The sequence below is a fragment of the Pseudophryne corroboree genome, chromosome 1, assembly GCF_028390025.1.
Source record: "Pseudophryne corroboree isolate aPseCor3 chromosome 1, aPseCor3.hap2, whole genome shotgun sequence".
NCBI lineage: Eukaryota > Metazoa > Chordata > Amphibia > Anura > Myobatrachidae > Pseudophryne > Pseudophryne corroboree.
Genome location: NC_086444.1, coordinates 262,086,764 through 262,101,102, shown reverse-complemented (window position 1 = coordinate 262,101,102; position 14,339 = coordinate 262,086,764). Strand labels below are relative to the sequence as shown.

The window sequence follows — 14,339 nt, the reverse complement described above, 5'->3', positions numbered from 1 at the left end:
TGGAAGCTTACACCAAGTCTAAGATTTGCGAGCAACCTGTTGCATGATCGGATCGAGATTCAAAAGTGCAAAGTCGGAGGGGTCATTGGTTACTTGAACCCCAAGATATTTAAATTGTGCTGTCCAACATATCGGCAGGGGGATTTTAGGAGCAATAGGAGGGGGCCTATCACTGGCATATTGTAGGATTTAGACCAGTTGATACGAAGGCCTGAATATGTACCGAACTCCTCGATCAATTGCAACACAGTAGGCATAGACTTGGTGTAATCCTGCAAAAACATCATATCATCAGCGTAAAGAGCAATCTTATTCTCTCAGGGGCCGTATGGATTTCCACAATACCCGGGTGCGACCTTATCAGACAGGCTAGGGGTTCAATGGCTAGAGCAAACAATGTGGGGGACAGAGGGCAGCCCTGTCTAGTGCCGCGAGATAGTCGGAATGAGGGAGATACATAGCCGTTCACTGAGATCCTGGCACTCGGGTGTTGGTACAGTAGTTTAGACCATTTTATGAAATTAGGCCCGAAGCCCATACAAGTCATGACCTCCCATAGATAAGCCCATTCAACACTGTCAAATTCCTTGGCGGCATCCAGCGAGACCACTGCCGAGTCAGAGGGAAGGTCATATGGGATTTGTAAAATGGTATATAATCTACGCAGGTTAATAGAAGTGGACATTCCCGGCATAAAGCCGGTCTGGTCAGGGTGAATAATGGAGGTAATTACTGTGTTAAGCCGAACTGCCAAAATTTTTGCCAGGATCTTAGCATCAGTGGGAATCAGAGAGATCGGTCTATAGGATTCCGGGACCTAGGGTCCTTTCCGGGTTTCGGGATCACTATAATAGCTGCCTCCGACATAGAAGGGGGAAGCTCATTATTAACAAATATATCAGAGTACAAGGCGTGAAGCCTGGGCCCAAAGAAATCAATATGGGTTTTATATACTTCAGAGGGAATGCCGTCACATCCCGGTGCCTTGCCATTAGGAGATAGACCAATAGCCGCAGTCACTTCCTCCAGCGTCAAAGGTGCCTCCAGCACCGCAGAGGCCTCAGAGGAGAGTGTGGGTAAGGGAATATTTTCCAAATAACTGCAGATATCCAAAGCAGAGCACCCTAACTGCGAACTATAAACATCAGCATAGTAAGAATGAAATAACCGCGCAATGTCCGGGGTGGTGTCTACAAGGGAGCCATCACTGTCGGACATTAGGGTAATCGTAGAGCCAGGTTGGTCGTGGTGGATCAGTCGAGCCAACAGACTACCAGGCCTGTCCACCTGCATATAAATATAGTAGCCCTAAACAGAAGCGAACGCGAGTTCTTATCAGACAGAGGAGCCTACCAAGCCGACTGAGCCACTAACCAGCGTGTTTTCATTGCCGGGGTACCATCTACCAAGTAGCGGGATTCCAGATCTCTGGCGTCACTCTCAAGGGCCCTTTCCCTCTCTGCAGGATAATTTATGAGCAGATATACGTCTGATATACGTTCCCCTTAAAAAGGCCTTGAATGAATCCTAGACCACTGTTCCTGGGGCCGACCCTACATTATCATTAAAATATCCCTCCCACTGAGTCACCAGGTCACAGCAGTCGCCCAGTTGTGCCAGCCAAGAAGGGTGCAGTTTCCAGTAAGATTGTCCCCTCTGGCTCTCCATAGCAAGAGTCAACATCAGAGGGGAGTGGTCAGAAATACCCCGGGCTTTGTAATGGACGTCAATTACCATGGGGAGAAGAACGGGAGACAGTAGGATCAAATCGATTCTGGAAAACAAGCCATGCGTGCTGGAGAAGCATGAGAACTGGCGAGTAGTAGGGTGCCGAGATCTCCATACATCCACCCACTGCAAGTTATTCAAAAAATCAGCAAATTTAGTAGAACCAGTACCCACCTTAGCAGCCCGTGGAGAGCGCCACTTGTCTAGAGATAAATCCAGAATGTTATTAAAGTCACCCAAGCAGATCACCGGGGTACAAGGAGAGGAGGCTATGAACGAAGCGGCCTGCTGTAGCACATCGTATGAGAAAGGGGGGGGGGGGGGACGGACATATATCGCCAGAATGTAGTAGGGCTGAGAACACAGCTTACAGTCAATAAAGACAAACCTACCATACGGGTCAGTCCTGACTGACAGCAACTCAAATTGTACCGACTTTTTTATCAGGACCGACACCCCTCTGGAAAAGGAGGAATGAGAAGCATGGTAGGCCCACCCCACCCAGGGTCTTCTAAGTGACAACAACCTATTCCCTTCCAGATGAGTCTCACAAAGACATGCAATGTCCGGGTCATATTTCTTAAGTGTATTCAGAACTAAGGAGCGTTTTATCTTGTTATTCAAAACTCGGACATTCCATGTCAAGAACTTCAAATTAGCCATACTCCCGGTAGGGTTCTATGTGCCACAGCGGATAAACATTCCAACAAACACTCCTGGAAATCATTAGCAAAGGCAGTAACAACACTTATCATATACAATCCCTGATTTGAAAACCACAGTATCCGATGCATCCTACATACTCCCCACATCAAAAAAATTAAATACAGATACCAACATAAGAAAAACAACAAACTGTAAAAAGAAAAAAAAAAACAGGCATAAGGAACAGCAACTGACTGTTCCACAACTCCCCACCCCCACCCCGTACACCACCCCTAACTTCGGCATACTTATATCCCAAACAACCAACCCTAACTACCAAGAACTAATTTCTCGGTACAACCCTTAATCAAATCACTTGAGAAAGAAAGAGAAAAGTCCTGAGCCACCAAAGCAAAGGGGGGGCTTCCCGGACAATAAGTGGACTCCTCTGGTGAGCAAAATCACAGCATATGCAATGTAGGACATCAGTCTGGAGCCATCTGACGAGCACCCGGTGCATATCTGTCCAGCCATTGGGCCGCCTCTCTCTAGGGGAATTAAAGAACTTGGTTTCCCCATCCGCCACCACCCTGAGCCGAGACGGGAACAGCATGGAGTAGGAGAGATTTAGGTCTCTGAGGCGCCTTTTAATAGGCATAAACTGGGCTCGGTCTTTCTGAACGTCTGCAGCAAAGTCAGGGAAAGCCGACACCGTAACCCCATTCCTGATAAGGGGGCCTTTTGTGCAGCCCAGGCGGAGGACCGAGTCACGGTCTTTATAATGCAGAAATTTGGCAATGGAGGGACACCAGGAGGAAGAGGACGGGATGGTATCCGGTGTGCACGCTCCACCGTGAACTGAGCCGTGAAGGATTCAGCGCCGTACAGCTCCTTAAGCTATGACTCAAGGAAATCCTCAGGGTGAGAGCCCTCCTCGCTCTCCGGCAGGCCCACAAACCTTACATTATTTCTACGTGGCCGACCCTCCATGTCTAGCAGCTTGGACTGAAGGGAGGAAACTTGCTGGGTCACTGTGGAGACAGACTGTTTTAAAGGACCACACATATCCTCCAAATTCGAGACGCGAGTCTCCGCTTCACCCACTCTCTCGGATGCGCTGGACATCCTGCCGAAGTAAGGAAAGGTCACACTGCACTTTTTCCATCTTATCCGAAAGACGCTGTTCAGATCCTGCAATGGCCTCAAGCACTTGTTGAATAGTCGGAGCTGAGGGTGTCGTAGGGGAGTCGGCAGCTGTCGCAGACGGGGAGCAGGAGTGAGTCGGAGAGGCCCCCTGAGGAGGAGCCAGCGAGGCCTGGGTGTTAGGTTGTCTTACAAACCTCTCCAGCCTAGCCGCAGCTGTGCGTTGGCCATCCTTTAACCATGATGAATAAAAGGTAGTAGACTCGCAGCTCAGAAGTGTAGAAAGAAGCTGACGGCAGTGAAGTCGTAAGCGTTCAGTGTGGATTTTTATAGCTGTATCCGAATAATAGGCAAATGGAAGGGAATGCACAGGCAGCGTCCCAAAATAGAAGTGAAGTCAGGAACAGCGTGGAAATTAATATGTAGAGTAAGAGCAGGTGAAAGCAGACTGCAGTATGTTCTCATAAGACACAATCGGTACACAGACAGGGCACAGTAATGCAGGTCAGGCAGCCCCAGAATGCTTACAGCCCTTCCAGGCTAGGATACTAATACAGAGCAGTAGAACAGTCTGTGCAGATGCTCCCAAAATGGCCGCCGGGCTCACAGTGTCCTCTCCCCTTCCCCAGGAGTACCTTCCTCCCCTCCTGGTGTCAGGGCTCCGGGCCGCAGCCTGTCAGGGCAAAGAAGGGTAGCCGCTTCGTCCCCAATGTCCCGCGGCGATGGGAGCCCGCCGCGCGAACTCCGGGCGTCACGCGGCCGAGGGCTCCGTAATTGAGGCCGGGGATCCGGAGGAGTCGCAGGCCGCAGGGCCGGAAGTGTGCCGCCGGACCGCGGAGATAGCGGAGGAGGGTGCCCGCCGGTGACCTGCAGTGCTGGGAGAGACGAGGACACGTTGGCACACCAGAGGGGGATCAGGATGTACTTATAGGATGTAGCAGCCGGGTAGCTCCCGGGACTAGCTGCCTATTCCTCTGCTGCCGTGGCCACGCCCCTATGCATGTCACTTTAAACACTAACTGGAGCCAGGCCTTCAGTTACGCAACCGATCAGCAGCTTTGAAAGGTTACTCAGGATGTACTAATCACACTGCAGTTGACCTGCGTTGGTCTCGGGAATAACCCTGATAGCGACCAGGGTCAAGACCTAGGGAATTTGGATCTGGGTTGACCCTGTCCCTGACCCTGTTGAACCTGACCTTAATAGCCCTGGCAGTAAAAGTGTTAAGTCATTCGAGGTATAACCCAAGCAACGCTTTTGCCTAATTCATTGTAACAATAAATGGGTAGTAAAGAAGCATATGGGTTGAAATATACAGTAAGCATGTCCCTGGAATGTTAATCCACTATGTGTCAGTGTGGATGAAAAGACAACATGGGACAGACAAGTGACTGGTAAGGTTTTGTTACGTTTTCTCTTAAACATATCATCGAATGATTCACAGATCGCTCTAAGGGGGTAATTCAGATCTGATCGCTGCTGAGTTTTCGCACAGTGGGCGATCAGGTCATAACAGCGCATGTGTATGTACCGCAATGCGCTCGCGTGTCGGACAACAACTGGCATCGACTGTTCAGCGACAGGATGGTGCGAAAAATATGATCGCACGGGTGTTCGCAAGGTGATTGACAGGAAGAGGCTGTTTATGGGTGGCAACTGAGCGTTTACTGGGAGTGTCCGGAAAAACACAGGCGTTCCTAAGCGTTTTCAGGGAGGGTGTGTGATGTCGGCTCTGGCCCCGATCAGCCTGTTCTCATCGCACTTGAGGAGTAAGTCCTTGGTTGTGCACAGACTGCACAAAGTTGATTTTTGCAGCTCAGCTATACATGCGATCGCACAGTGAAAATACACTCCCCTTGTAGGTGGCAGATATAACCTGTGCATAGAGAGTTAGATTTGGGTGGGGTGTGTTCAAACTGAAATCTAAATTGCAGTGTAAAAATAAAGCAGCCAGTATTTACCCTGCACAGAAACAAAATAACCCACCCAAATCTAACTCTCTCTGCACATGTTATATCTGCCCCACCTGCAGTGCACATGTGCCCAACTGCTAACAAATTTGCTGCTGCGATCAACTCTGAATTACCCCCTATGAGTGGGGACTATGAAAAACAATGATTCTGCACTTAGATATGATAAGGATTAGACGAGGAACACTTGCCATACATTCTTTAGTTCTGTTCTTGGCTATTGTGATCTATTTCAGTTGTATTTTCTGTTTTTCTTAGGCCACACTTGATGAGTACAATGAAACGGTTACCAAGGCAAAAAAAGCCTGGCAAATATGGGCAGATGTAAGTATAATTTAATCATAGCACATGGAAAAGGAGTGCCACAGCCTCCAATATTTTTTGCTATCCTATAACTCGTGACCGTGTAGCGGGATCTGAGAAGAGAGTACACAAATCAAACGCCTGGGCTACCAGGGTAATTACATAAAACTATTCTCACATGCTTGGTGAATAGCACGTACTTCCACTCATTGGGCCACTGATGTTTGACTTGTCACCTCTGGGGACCTGACTCTTGATAATGTACTTTTTAAATAATAAAGTCTATAGGTTTTTTCCTGTGACAGAAGTGAGAAGCACCTTATGCACCTGTGATTCCATTAATAATTCTGGAATGTTCCATGAGGGAATACACAGTCAATGAAGGAAACATACACTACTGAGGAGAACCGTGGCAGCCAGGATTGGTCTTCCGGCTAGTCACACAGTTGATTATTGGACGGTGAATGGTCTTTTGGAAAAAGGTTCATAAATTGTAGCCTTGTTTCAAAGGACATTCATAGCAGAAATTCACTCCTGCTCAGCTGTTGTGTAGTGAATTGATTGACATGATAAATAGTAACAATCCGTGAGTTCTCACCGAGGGCTTGGCTTATGATGAGCAATTTGACAGTTTCTTTAGCATATCCTGCGTGAAATCACTCTTCCCATACTCAGAAAAGTGTGCACTCACATATGTGCCTGTGCATGATTCCGGTACTTGCACCAGCCATTGCCTGGAGAGGCATGATGGGAAAGGGGGCTCTCCTGTAGACAGAGGACAGTACGGATGTGGTGACAAAATGAGAATCAGGACACAACTGGGCAGGTGTAATCAGTATTTATGGGGGTATTGGTCACCAGCCCTAGTAAACTGCTTTTGGTTAGCTGTATCTGAATGTGAATGCGACCTTTGCTGCTTTTATTGTGGTTTTGGCATATATTATGCTTTTGTGTGGGCTTTTCTTCTTGGACATGATAGGGAACTTTTTCTTTATCTGAAGTCACTAATTATGGATGCATATACAGGTTGAGTCTCCCTTATCCAAAATGCTTGGGACCAGAGGTATTTTGGATATGGGATTTTTCCGTATTTTGGAATAATTGCATACCATAATGAGATATCATGGTGATGGGACCTAAATCTAAGCACAGAATGCATTTATGTTACATATACACCTTATACACACAGCCTGAAGGTAATTTTAGCCAATATTTTTTATAACTTTGTGCATTAAACAAAGTGTGTCTACATTCACACAATTCATTTATATTTCATATATACACCTTATACACACAGCCTGAAGGTCATTCAATACAATATTTTTAATAACTTTGTGTATTAAACAAAGTTTGTGTACATTGAGCCATCAAAAAACAAAGGTTTCACTATCTCACTCTCACTCAAAAAAGTCCGTATTTCGGAATATTCCGTATTTCGGAATATTTGGATATGGGATACTCAACCTGTATTGAAAACAAAACAAGTTGTGAATTACACCTCCGGTTTGAGAAGGAAATGTGGACAAGGCTGCATCACCACCATAGTGAGGACTTTCCTTGCGTAATATATTTTACAAAAATGCATATGTGCCCTACTCCACTCTCTGCTGTAAATGATATGGATATTAGATGTCACAGCGTTGTCTTGTTACTATATAAAAGCACAATGCTGTACATCCACTCCTTTTAATACAAGATAACTTCTAACATCCCAAATATTCATAGGGATTCCAGAATTCCTAATATTACAGATGTGTTCCTAAGTGTTCTAATAAACTTTTTCTTAGTATGTATATATTACATTTTTTTTTTGTAGAGAATACTTACTAGTTTTGTATTAAATCTATAACTTGTATCATTGTGTTAGTGAAATTTGTCTAAGTAACAGAATCGTTTACATGACTTCTCTATAATTTTTCATTCTGAACAGTTTCCAAAGTAATTACCTGATTACAAATAATCTGATGACTGTTGGGTTTTTTTTTTTTTAAAGATTCCTGCTCCTAAACGTGGGGAGATTGTGCGACAAATCGGTGATGCTCTTAGAAAAAAGATCAAGCTTTTAGGACACCTGGTAAAGTAAACTAGTCTACAAACACAACAGTATGAATGACACAAACACAACAGTATGGATAAAACACCACAGTATGAATGACACACAGAGCGGTGTAGTAGTGCTCATTATATGCCTGGTCTTAATCCAATTGCTTGCCAATAAATACAATTAAATTGTATTATTATTGTCATTCAGGAAGCGATTGCCGGAAGTCCCTGATAGTCATGTAATAATACAACTGTTTCAGTTATGGTTTTGTCACCTAACATTGTACATCAGCTGGCTAAAACAAGTTGTCTGTTTAACTACTTGCCTTTAGTACCACCATCCAGTCATGATTTGAGAATTTCCAGCCATGAGGACTGATGTGATCATTACTGACCCAGTCATATAGGCTCTTCTGTCCATGATTATGGGCATCCTGAAAACATGTTGACTGCAACTCTAATTTAACATGCTCTTGGATTATTTGTGACTAGCCCAGGGTACTGTGTTTACTGGACAAATCTTTGTTACCTCTCTGCAGACTACGAGCAAGGTTAGGGTGTTGTCTGCTACCCCTTTTCCTGTCTGTCATGTATTAGATATTTTCCAGACCTGTCTAAACAGTGATGGGCAATTCCAACCAAAAATGGATATGGGTCATGAAAAAAAAAGTTGGAATATTCAAAAAATTCATTTCCCAGTGCATCAGTCATAGTCTATAGTAGTTTAAAATGGGTTGGTAACAGTGTGTCACATGACATGCTGCCATTTTGTCTTATTTAAGTAATGACTACCAGGCATCAGGCAGACACTGATTGTGACCTCTGATTATCTATTGCTGTTTTATGAAAACAAAGGAAAGAAACTTGGATTATTGTAGTTTATAACAAAAGTTGAGGACATGTACTGTCAGAAATTAGATGTTGATAATCAGTGTTTCATGTGGTTTTATGTAAGTGAAAGAGTTAAAACATAGATGATTCGATATGGTACCCATCTGAAAACATTATCTGATTAATGTATTTGATGGTTACGTCCGTGACACATACATTCCATTAAATATTGTCAAGGTAAAAAGAATGACTTTCCTGAAAATTGTACTAAAACAATTTGTGTAGTTTATGCTTTATTGTAAAAAAAAGTATGGAATAAATATCTGTTGTAGTTTCAGAGAAATCAGACATGTATTTTATGTCAGAAATTACCATGTCCTATCCCGGTTACATCCGTTACATTTAAACAGTGTATTTATTTACAGTGCGACAACAATGGTGAGGCTTGTTCACACTTCATATTTTTATTCACCAGTGGTAGATACAATTGTGGTAAAATTTGCTTCTTTATGTGCATTTAAAATTTTAAGCAATACAGAAGTTTATCACAGACATTGTATCTGAGAGTTACATCCGTTACTTTGGAATTGCCCTGATTTCATACCCCACTATGTATGACCCTGTGTCTGTACCTCACTGCTAGGCCACAGCCGCAAACAATTGTATTGTACAATCGTAAGCAATCAACAGATAGTTTGGATTGATCTAGTGCAAGACAGTCAATGAAATGAAGCATTGATGCAAATATCTAGCTGTTGCCTGAACATGTCCTTTCACTCTATTGGTAAACAAGTGTGTGTGTGTGTGTGTGTGTGTGTGTCTGTGGAAAACATACTGTAGTGTGGACTAGATGGATAACTGATGTGTTTGCCTTTTAGATCGTTATGCAATATCTTAAGTATGTGCTTTCAGTTTTCACCACATTGCATGTAGGTGTTGCAGTGCAAAGTGGTTCCTTTTAAAAAAAAAAAAAAAAAAATCTAAAACTGAACCTAAAATAAATATATTAACATTAATTTCTTCTTCCTCCATTATGGAGCAGAGGGAAGACGATGGGTATAGCTTGGAGAGGAAAACTTGCACACAAAACGGTTAATTTTAATTACCTAGCAACCCAGGGCTCCCTCAGCCCTAAACCCCGTCCACAGGCCACATCTAGCCAGTTCTTAGTTTGGTGCCGGTAGGAGTGGCCACTGTTTTGAGGGGGGCTGTTTTTAAGTGGTCCCATGTTATATATATATATATATATATATATATAGCGTAGATAAGCGGCGGCACTCAGACAGACTCCTCAATATGCAAAAATCAGGTCATTTATTGAGACCGTGAAACCGACATGTTTCGGGGCAGAACCCTGCTGTTTGACCCTGAGGACGGGGTTCTGCCCCGAAACATGTCGGTTTGACGGTCTCAATAAATGACCTGATTTTTGCATATTGAGGAGTCTGTCTGAGTGCCGCCGCTTATCTACGCTACATATCAGTGACCCGGAGTCACCCGGAGGGCACCGCAGCAGTTACCACACAGGCGTCCAGGAGTGCCGGGCCACCCACAGCCACTATATATATATATATATATATATATATATATATATATATATATATATATATATATATATATATATAATATATATATATAATTTTTTTTTTAATTTATTTATTTTTTTTATTTATTTTAATTTACTTGTTAACAGAGCGAGCAGTGAACCGCATTCTATAGGACGCCCTCACTGCCGCGCCAGGATAGTCTGACCATTTATGGATGTGGCCACATTGCTAATATTTATTACAAGCAATTTATAGTTCTCCTAATTCCCCAAGCATATACACATTTTTGTAATCTGAAGACATTGTTGAGATAAGCAGCTCTATACAGGTGATTGATGTACTTTTTAAATATCCATGTTTCTCTAGCATCCATAAGGGATATTAGTACGATGGGTTATAGACGGGGGTCCAAAGGAGCTAGTGCACTTTAAATTTCTTCCACTGGGTGTGCTAGCTTCTCCCCTCTATGGCCCCTCCCACAGGCAGTTTACAAAAAAGTGCCCTCAGGAGAGGATGCACACACTGGAGCTCCAGAGAGACTTCTTCAATTTATTTTAAAACTTTATTATTTTCGGTATGCTGTTTGGGCAACAGCATACCTGTGCCGTGTGAGTTAGAGGGGAGACAGTCACCGGCCTCGTGAGGTGCAGAGCCGCTTCCCCACTGCAGGACCACCGTCCTGAGGGGCTGTTTGTTCAGCGGAGCACTGCGCCTTAGCTGTCGCAGTCACAGCATGCCGCACACCACTAACACTGCCTGAAGGTGATCCTGGAGGGGACCCGCTGTAGCCCCTGCGTGACACTGGCTGACATTAGCTGTACTTTACATTTTATGTGACACTACAGCGCATTTAGGAGACATAGCCAATATAAATATGTAACAGTAGCACCGGTGCCATTATGGGGGAAGGAGCTATATCGGAGTGGGCTCAGCGGCATTTTGGTGCCATCCTCTGCATAAGCAGCAGCAGCCTCACACAGCTCTTCCGGTCTGTCACACACTGGATCACTGGTACAGGGTGTTTGAGTAGGGGAGAACCGCTATTTGTGCACAATGGCCCTCATTCCGAGTTGTTCGCTCACTAGCTGCTTTTAGCAGCTGTGCAAACGTTAAGCCACCGCCCTCTGGGAGTGTATCTTAGCTTAGCAGAAGTGCGAACGAAAGGATCGCAGAGCGGCTACAAAATAATTTTGTGCAGCTTCAGAGTAGCTCCAGACCTACTCCTAGCTTGCGATCACTGCAGACTATTTAGTTCCTGTTTTGACGTCACAAACACGCCCTGCGTTCGGCCAATCACGCCTCCGTTTCCCCAGCCACGCCTGCGTTTTTATCTGGCACGCCTGCGTTTTTCTGCACACTCCCTGAAAACGGTCAGTTGACACCCAGAAACACCCACTTCCTGTCAATCACTCTGCGGCCAGCAGTGCGATTGAAAAGCGTCGCTAGACCTTGTGTGAAGCTGCAACGGCTTTTGTGAAAGTAGGTCGCGCGTGCACATTGCGCACCATACGCATGCGCAGAAGTGACGATTTTTTTTTTTTGCCTGATCGGTGCGCTGCGAACGAAAGCAGCTAGCGATCAACTCGGAATGACCACCAATATTCCTTAGGGGAATCCTAGTTAGAAACAGTTTAACTGATATATCTATATAAAAACGCTGACAGCCTAACTGGGGCTCTGCAGCAGTGGTGTGCTGGTGTCCTCTCTTACTATTTGTCTCCTCTCACATTCAATAGGGCAGGCTTGTTTGTAACTCTGTGTTGTATGTGTTATTGTGTGTTACTCCATAATGGTGAAACAAAAATGATGCAGTGTATGTAATGCCAGATTCTCCCCTCCCTCATCTGGCTCCTTATCATGTGAGCAGTGTAGTCAGTCATCACAAAATGCTGACAATGTGGGGGGAGAGTCACGATCCCTCCTGACTGACATAAAAAATATGATGTCTGAAATATCCTCTCAGTTAACTGCTACTGCCAATAAAACACAAGAACTGCAACAAGCAGTAGCAAGTCTAGCTGCCAGGGCTGATGCCCCCCATCCCCCACTGTCTACTACAGGTGCACGTAAACGTGCTTTACCTGCACTCCTTTCAGATACTGATGATGATATACAGGATGATGTGGACCCCATAAGTGGGGACTCCACCCCTGCACAGGGTATTGAACCCCTCATTTTGGCTATAGGGGATGTGCTAAAGCTCTCCCTGGAGGACGCTGAAAATCAGCAGTCATTTTTACTCCCACAAGACAAACTGACAGTCACTTTTCCTGATTTCAAGGAATTAGATGATTTGTTTAAATTAGCCTGGAAAACTCCTGATAAAAAATATCAGGTGTCAAAACGATTTTTGCATACCTTCCCCTTTGCCCCTGAAGGCAGAATGTTCTGGGAAGAATCTCCAGCTGCAGATGTCTCTGTCTCTCGCCTTTGCAAGAAGGCGGTACTCCCTGCCCCAGGATCCTTTACGGTAAAGAACCCGGGGGGGACTTCCGGTTCCGGCTTCATGGAGACCTGAGCTCCGTTTTGAGCTCCGTCCCCCGCTCCTCAAAAAATACATTTTACTAGGCTTTCCAAGCCTCGTTTGGCGCCCGGAGTCCTCCCACAGTGACCCTACACCTCTGCAGTCAATATGGACCGCTTCCTAACCTCGCCGACGCCGCAACCCCAAACGGACCAGCAGCAGCCGCAGCCTCCACGCCAGGAGAAGCGGCGGGCCGCAGGGACCATGCAGGCAGATTCGGCAGCAGAGAGTGCACCTCCCCTGCACAAGAAAACCGCGGCCGAAGGACCTGGGGGACACGTAAGTGCGGGCTGCGATGCCCCTGTGACCTACTCAGAGGTGGTGGCAGCCATTACAGCTACTATGACCCCACTCCTAACCAAAGCAGTGGCTGATATTACTAGCCAGCTACAACACTTAACCCACAGGGTTTCCAGCGCAGAGCAACAAATCAGCGTGGCCTCCCATGATATAGGAGACTTGCAGCACACCGTGAAACGTCTCACTAATGACTCTTACCAACTGTGGAACAAGATAGACGATATTGAAAACAGATCGCGTCGGAATAATATTAGGCTGGTCGGCCTCCCTGAATCAATCAAGGGGCCCGCTTTGGCCCATTTTGTCCGCAACACTCTACCCTCGCTTTTAGGCATAGAGGCGGTTTGCCAAGACATGGTAATAGAGAGGGTTCATAGGGTGGGCCCGACTCCGACCCCTAACAGGCCGAGACCCCGAGTTACCCTGTTTCGCTGCTTAAATTATCTACACAAAATGGAGATTTGGTCAGCCTCGCGCAAAGCTAAATCCCTAGCATGGGAAGGTCATAAGCTTCATATCTTTCAAGACTACTCCGCTGAACTATCACGGGCCAGGAAATCCTTTTCACCTGTTTGCTCCCAATTAGTCGCTGAAGGGCGCAAATTTGGCCTGTTATATCCTGCCAGGCTTCGCATCTATGATGGGTCTTCTTTCAAGGACTTCTCCACCCCGCCTGACGCTTTGGCTTACCTCCAGGAGCTGTCCCAGGCCAAGGATGCAGACATCTCTGATCCAGCTAAATGAAGAACTATGCTACTTGTTCAAAATTGCCTCATTTTAGTTCTTTCTGCTTTACATGACTTCATGTCTGTACACTGAGCTCAGAATTTATACCATTATGTCTTTTTTTTCCATACTTAGTGGCTCATATTCTCATATTCTCTATATAACATGTTATCTCAATGTTCTTAGGTGTAACTCGCTGTGGGGACCTACGGGCCCCAGTTAAACAGTTTCACGTTAGTATCTTGTAGCACTTTGAGGTGCGGGGACGGACACGCCCCCTCCGTGCTGGATGAGTGTTCTTTTTGACATATTACTCTATGTGCTATTGATTGGAAGTCTGGCAACAAATGCTAGCGTTTGTTTGCCTCTTTTCATTCATATTCCCTATCTCCCCTCCCGTACCCCCCTCCCCTCCCTCACTGTCTGGTACCCCACCTCATCTCATGAGGGCGCTGTCCTACCCTATACAAACTGGCCAGAATGTATGACACCCTCTGACATTGTTATACTAAAAGTTCCCCCTTTTGTCTTCTCAGGGTTTAAGATGTTGTTTCTTTTTCTCCCGGTTTCCTGCAGGGA

The 14,339-nt window shown here is 45.4% G+C and overlaps 1 protein-coding gene across 1 annotated transcript in view; it reads left to right on the top strand.

The window, feature by feature from the left end:
* Window positions 1-14,339, top strand: part of ALDH7A1 (aldehyde dehydrogenase 7 family member A1) — a 137,266-nt gene that overhangs the window by 21,792 nt on the left and 101,135 nt on the right. The window contains exons 3-4 of the mRNA XM_063964240.1: window positions 5,745-5,810; window positions 7,783-7,863. Coding sequence (XP_063820310.1) covers window positions 5,745-5,810; window positions 7,783-7,863 — 147 coding nt within the window. The remainder of the gene's footprint in view (window positions 1-5,744; window positions 5,811-7,782; window positions 7,864-14,339) is intronic.